Source organism: Sardina pilchardus, chromosome 22, assembly GCF_963854185.1.
Source record: "Sardina pilchardus chromosome 22, fSarPil1.1, whole genome shotgun sequence".
NCBI lineage: Eukaryota > Metazoa > Chordata > Actinopteri > Clupeiformes > Clupeidae > Sardina > Sardina pilchardus.
In genome coordinates this window covers 3,370,014-3,377,513 of record NC_085015.1, presented here as the reverse complement: position 1 = coordinate 3,377,513, position 7,500 = coordinate 3,370,014, and the positions used below count along the sequence as shown (strand labels likewise).

Sequence of the window (7,500 nt, the reverse complement as noted above, 5' to 3'; positions counted from 1 at the left end):
ATCCATCCATCCATCCATCCATCCTACACACTTCCATGGAGTAATCACTGATTGGTCCTTCAGGTCTGATGACCCCTGTTCTGACGGTGAACCCCCGTGAGGTCTTTGAAGGTCAGGAGGTGAAGGTCAGCTGCTTGACCCCTGATGAAGTGGGGGCCCTGGTATTCCACCTGTGGGTAGACGACGACTACTTCCGCATACCCCCGTCCGCAGTGGAGGACTTCTCGGTGAAGATGACGAGGCCGGGCACCTCTCAGATCCACTGCAAAATGAACATACTGGGCAACCTCGACGCGGGCACGTCCAACACAAGTAACGTCGTGAGGGTCACCGTGCACGGTGAGGGCCCACATCACACCTCTCACCTCCCATCACCCTCTGGCACCACCCATGAGAGAGTGGCAATTCTTTTACATTATATTTAACTGATGCCTACAGTATACATTATATGCACTCATTTAACTGATGCTTATATAATATCTAGGCTATACATGATTTTAATGCATTTAGCTGATGCTATTGGAATGTCTACATTATATGCACTCATTTAGCTGATGCTAATGGAATATCTATACATTATATGCACTCATTTAGCTGATGCTTATAATATCTATATATTGTATGCACTATAGTTAACTGACACTTGCAGTACATCTATACATTAAACAGTATGCACTCATTTAACTGATGCTTACTGTATATCCATACATTGCATGCAATCATTTAGCTATGGCTATGGCTATGGCTATGGCTATGGCTATGGCTATGGTTATTTAGCAGACGCCTTTGTCCAAAGCGACATACAAATAAATAACAATACAAATTAAATTAACAGTGAACAATTACAAACTAGGGAGAATAGTAATATTATCAGTAAAACAATAATTTTAAGCACTAACCTAATGAGAAATAAAACAGTGAAATGAGAATAGCAATCAAATAAGTCACTCAGTTAATTATATATAATAATAATAACTAAAGCATGGTATGGCTAAATTTAAGGACAATAGCAAAATAAATTTCAAATTCTATCAATAGACAAATTATAACAAAACAATACTATTATACAAACCATAACACATCACAAACTCAAAGGACTAAGTGCATATTTAGCTGATACATTATACCCATTTAGCTGATACATTATATACCCATTTAGCTGATACATTATATACCCATTTAGCTGATGCCTCTCAAATAGCACCAGGCAGCCAGTGGAAGTGTGCTCTTGAGGGTGCGAGTGCCATGGGGGCATATTGGTGAGTGCCATGGGGGCATATTGGTGAGTGCCATGGGGGCATATTGGTGAGTGCCATGGGGGCATATTGGTGAGCTCCCATGTTCTTGCCCCCAGAGTGTAGCACTGTAGCTGCCTGGCTGCTCTAGCTGTTGGAGCTAGCAGCTCGATCTACTGTAGGAAAAACTGATTGTTTCCTTTTTTCCCTTCGTACCAACCATACTCAATGACCTCAATGACCTCCTCCCCCTCTTCCTCCTCCTCCTCTTCCTCCTCCCCCTTTTCCTCCTCTTCCTCCTCCTCCTCCTCCCCCTTTTCCTCCTCTTCCTCCTCCTCCTCCTCCTCCTCCTCCCCCTTTTCCTCCTCTTCCTCCTCCTCTTCCTCCTCCTCCTCCACTTCCTCCTCCTCCTCTTCCTCCTCCTCCTCTTCCTCCTCTCCCAGAGCTGGAGGTCACACCCACCATCAGTCTCTTACCCCTATCTGACATCATCGAAGGTGACTTCCTGCGGGTCGACTGCGCCGTGCCGAAATTCAACGACATACCGAGATCAGAACGTTCCAAACTGGAGTTGTTCCTCACCAAAGATGGCCGTGTTCTCAAACAGGAACGCGGAAAGGAACAGTGTGGCGAGACGTTGCGAACAGAATCTGCACACTCTGGGATGTACGTGTGCAAGGCAGAGATCGGGAACTTGCAGAAGACAGCGAGTGGCACAGTGTTAGTGACAGGTACAGTAGCTCCCTCAGCTTGTACTGTAGTTACAACACACACACACACACACACACACACACACACACACACACACACACACACACACACACACACACACACACACACACACACACACACAGTGTTAGAGACAGGTACAGTAGCTCCCTCTGCTTGTACTGTAGTTACAACACACACACACACACACAAACACACACACACACACACACACACACACACACACACACACACACACACACAGTGTTAGAGACAGGTACAGTAGCTCCCTCTGCTTGTACTGTAGTTACAACACACACACACACACACACACACACACACACAGTGTTAGCGACAGGTACAGTAGCTCCCTCCGCTTGTACTGTAGTTACAACACACACACACACACACACACACAGAGTTAGCGACAGGTACAATAGCTCCCTCAGCTTGTACTGTAGTTACAACACACACACACACACACAGAGTTAGCGACAGGTACAGTAGCTCCCTCAGCTTGTACTGTAGTTACAAGACACACACACATACTGTAGCAGAGGATGTGTGGATGGGTGGATGGATGGACAGAAAGATAGAAAGATAGATTCAACTTCCTTCTCATTGTATGTAGTACTAGTGCATTGAAAGAGGACATAGAATGGAGGTGGTGGATGTGAATGGATGGTGTTCTCAGATGTTAAAACATATTCAATTTTGATTTAAAAAAAAATAAACTCAATTGCAATTATACAAGACTAATCAAAACCATATATTTAGGCTGGGTATTGAAATGGTCCGTTTGACTAAATAGCGCCCTCTTTGGCAACCCCAATTGAACTTCAATGGCTTCGCGATGTCTGACATCACAAGCAGGCTCTTTTCTAATTCGCCCATTTTTTAGTGTCTATTTGTAAGTTCAAGATTTTCATATGAAGGAGGGCACAACCATGCCTCATATTCATGATAGCTCTTTGTTTATGCACAACCTCTCATAATTCATGAAAACCGAGAAAAAAAAATATTTCCATTCTATGTCACCTTTGAAATACAGTCTGTGTCTAACCAGAAGGGCAAAGAAGCAGAAAAGTAGGTAACACTTTGCGGTAAGGGTACATGAATCATCATGAATTCATACATGAATTCATTCATGATTTATGCATTACTTAATGGCTTAATATTTCATGAATCATCAGGAATTGACATGAGTTAACCATATGTCATTCATGACCTCATGCATGAACAACGCATCAACTAAAGCATTAAGTATGGTGGCTACATCATTATGAACTATGGTTTATTAAGCATGATCATGATGATTTATTTTTCTGTACATGAACCATAATGAATTCATGCATGTAAACCTTCCTGAATGATTAGGAGATCAACTAAGCATTAGTTACTATGACTGTTGTATTTGTACAAACTCTCTAAACACACTTTCTTAAACTCTTTCTCTAAACACACATCATTATTCACCACTTTAGTTGAGGGGCCACAAAACATGATGAACTCATGAGTAACTAATACTTAGTTAATCCCCTGATATTTCAAGAAGGCTTACATGCATGAATTCATAATAAATTATGTACAGAAAAAAAATCATCATGATCATGCTTAATAAACCATAGTTCATAATGATGTAGCCACCATACTTAATGCTTTAGTTGATGTGTTGTTCATGCATGAGGTCATGAATGATATAATGGTGAACTCATGTTAATTCCAGATGATTCATGATATATTAAGGCATGAATTAATGCACAAATTATGAATGAATTCATGTATGAATTCATGATGATTCATGTACCCTTACCGTAAAGTGTTACCGAAAAGTACAATGTGATGTACACCTTATAGGAAGGTTATGCAAGATAGACAGTACAATACAGTACATACTGTAATATACAATACTGTACATTTATACCATTGCTTGGTCAAATTTCCTATTGTGATGTGCTATTTGGAACGTGCATTATTTTTCTATATGCCGCACGGCTATGAAGTAGTTCCCTTCTTTTGGGCTTATTACACTTGAATATTAATTCGCCAATGTGAATGTAACGGTAAAAACAGCAATGTTGTTTTTAAGACAGCGGCAATATAAACGAAAATGATAGTAGCAGTGGTATAAGCGGGATAATCAACTCCGCGCCGTGCGTTTCTAGGAAAATAATGCACTTATCGAAGTGTAAAGTCCCCTCCGCCTGCGGCGTCGGGTCCTTATTACCACTTCTAACGTGCATTATTTTCCTAGAAACGCACGGCGCGGAGTTCATTATCCCTTACATAGCGGAGACAGTTGTAGACAGTTAAAGTGTAACTCAGAGATGTATCGAAGGGTGGTTTTCTGAATGAACATACAATACATCATTTAAGCCGTGGAGACAGTATTTTCTGAAGGAACATACAATACATCATTTGAGCCGTGGAGACAGTATTTTCTGCTGATCAAGCACTACAGAGCTAGCACCAGCATTAGCTAGCGCTAAAATATCGCAGTATAGTAGTATCGCAGCTATACAGTCATGAGGCCAGCCATGAGTCTACTCTAGTTCCTGAGCCACTGAACTAAAGTAAAATCAGTCATGAGGCCAACCGTGAGTCTGTGCTCCTCCTCCTCAGATCTCTTCTCCGTGCCGGAGGTGAGAGTGGCGCCCCCGGTGGTGTTCGAGGGGGACAACTTCACGGTGTCCTGTTCCGTCTCGCACGTGGTCCGCCAGCGCCTGAACGAGTCCCTCGTCTCGTACAAGCTGTTCCGGAACCAGCGGGAGCTCCAGCGCGGGCAGCGCTACATGGCCACAGCCGGCTCCGCGCACGACGGCGGCTACTTCTGCCAGGCCGAGGCCAAGGGGATCAGCAAGAACAGCACGGAGGTCATCGTCAAGGCCAAGAGTGAGTACTGATCTCAGCACAGAGGTCACAGAGGTCATAGTCAAGGCCAAGAGTGAGTACTGATCTCAGCACAGAGGTCACAGAGGTCATAGTCAAGGCCAAGAGTGAGTACTGATCTCAGCACAGAGGTCATAGTCAAGGTCAAGAGTGAGTACTGATCTCAGCACAGAGGTCACAGAGGTCATAGTCAAGGCCAAGAGTGAGTACTGATCTCGGCACAGAGGTCACCGAGGTGATATTCAAGGTCAAGAGTGAGTACAGATCTCGGCACAGAAGTCACAGAGGTCATAGTCAAGGTCAAGAGTGAGTACTGATCTCAGCACAGAGGTCACAGAGGTCATAGTCAAGGTCAAGAGTGAGTACTGATCTCAGCACGGAGGTCACAGAGGTCATAGTCAAGGTCAAGAGTGAGTACTGATCTCAGCACAGAGGTCATAGTCAAGGTCAAGAGTGAGTACTGATCTCAGCACAGAGGTCATAGTCAAGGTCAAGAGTGAGTACTGATCTCAGCACAGAGGTCACAGAGGTCATAGTCAAGGCCAAGAGTGAGTACTGATCTCGGCACAGAGGTCATAGTCAAGGTCAAGAGTGAGTACTGATCTCAGCACAGAGGTCACAGAGGTCATAGTCAAGGCCAAGAGTGAGTACTGATCTCGGCACAGAGGTCACCGAGGTGATAGTCAAGGTCAAGAGTGAGTACAGATCTCAGATTATTACACACAGTTACACTGTACACACTGTACAATGTCTAGCTTATTTTTTATGCGTCTCTTCCTTACTCTCTCCCCACCCTGCAAACCCCCACCTATACACACACACACAATCTCTATCTCTCACACACATACACACACACACACACACACAGCGCTGCCCTCCACGCCCCTCATCACTGTAGAGGGTGCAGTGATCCTGGGCAAGCCGTTCCAGGTGTCCTGCCGCACCAGCAGAGGCAGCCTGCCCATCACCTTCACGATCATGCAGGGTCAAAGGTTACTGGAGCAGAAGGAGGTGTACGCCCTCTCCGCCCTCTTCAACGTCACCTCCATCAGGAGGAGGACCGAGCTGCTGGAGTTCTCGTGCCACGCCCACAACGACCCCTCGCGCCCCAGAATCATCAGCATGGCACTGCAAGCGCCGGTCATTGGTACACACACACACACACACACACACACACACACACACACACACACACACACAAACACACACACACACACACACACATAGCTCATCTGTCTGGGTTGTGCTAATTAGCATCAGTGGTTTTAAGTTAATGATTGGAACAAATGTGTTAAAACCCAGACTTTTCCTCTTCTACCTGTCACATCCTTGTCTGTCTCACTTTCATACACACCTGTCTCACCCCGCTCATCTGTCTCCCTTTCACACACATCTCAACGTCATGCTCACCTGCATGTATGCAAAAACCACATCAACCAAACTCACCACTATCACCAAATTCACCATACCAATCACAATCACCAAACTCACCGTAGTCTTAATCACCAAACTCACTGTATTAATCATGATCTCCAAACTCATCGTAGTCTTAATCACCAAACTCACTGTATTAATCATGATCTCCAAACTCACCGTAGTCTTAATCCCCAAACTCACCGTAGTCTTAATCCCCAAACTCATCGTAGTCTTAATCCCCAAACACACTCACCGTAGTCTTAATCACCAAACTCACCGTAGTTTTAATCACCAAACTCACTGTATTAATCATGATCACCAAACTCACCGTAGTCTTAATCACCAAACTCATCGTAGTCTTAATCCCCAAACTCATCGTAGTCTTAATCCCCAAACTCATCGTAGTCTTAATCCCCAAACTCATCGTAGTCTTAATCCCCAAACACACTCACCGTAGTCTTAATCCCCAAACACACTCACCGTAGTCTTAATCCCCAAACACACTCACCGTAGTCTTAATCCCCATTGTCACCAGAAGTGCCCCTTTTGCCCCTGCAGAGCCGGTGTCCCGGGTGACGCTGACGCTGGAGCCCTTCGGTGGCGGCGTGACGGAGGGCTCGGACCTGAAGCTGACCTGTAGTGCCCCCCAGGGCTCGCCGCCCCTCACCTTCACCTTCTACCACAGCCCGCAGGGGGCGCCGTGGAGCCGGCAGCAGCTCACCCAGACGCGCGTGCCCGGCACCAACCGCGCCTCATTCACCGTCCGCGCCATCGCGCGCCACCAGGCCGGCCAGTACCAGTGCCACGCCGCCAACGCCGCCAACGACAGGAGCAGCTCCGTCGTCCACGTCCACGGTGGGGGTCGCCACTCGCCAGATTACGGCCCTGTTGTTGATGAGCGTCAGATTACGGCCCTGTTCTTGATGAGCGCCAGATTACGGCCCGTCGGCCCTGTTGTTGATGAGCGCCAGATTACGGCCATGTTGTTGATGAGCGCCAGATTACGGCCAGATTACGGCCCGTCCGCCATGTTCTTGATGAGCGTCAGATTACGGCCCGTCCGCCATGTTCTTGATGAGCGCCACACCAGATAAAGGCCATTACCTACGTTCTTTATGAGCACGTAATTACAGTCCTTGTCGGCCTTGTTCCTAATGAGTGCCAGATTAAGGCAGTCAGAAGTCAGAAGTACAAACTGTGCCCAACCAAAACAGTGTCTCGTCGTGTTTTGGGAATCAGCATTAGCTAGTTT

General features: G+C 45.9%; 1 protein-coding gene across 1 annotated transcript in view; it reads left to right on the top strand.

Annotated features, from left to right (window-relative positions):
- pecam1a (platelet and endothelial cell adhesion molecule 1a) overlaps nucleotides 1-7,500 on the top strand; it is an 18,078-nt gene that overhangs the window by 3,699 nt on the left and 6,879 nt on the right. Inside the window, exons 4-8 of the mRNA XM_062526894.1 lie at nucleotides 64-339; nucleotides 1,679-1,966; nucleotides 4,566-4,835; nucleotides 5,701-5,979; nucleotides 6,807-7,103. Coding sequence (XP_062382878.1) covers nucleotides 64-339; nucleotides 1,679-1,966; nucleotides 4,566-4,835; nucleotides 5,701-5,979; nucleotides 6,807-7,103 — 1,410 coding nt within the window. The remainder of the gene's footprint in view (nucleotides 1-63; nucleotides 340-1,678; nucleotides 1,967-4,565; nucleotides 4,836-5,700; nucleotides 5,980-6,806; nucleotides 7,104-7,500) is intronic.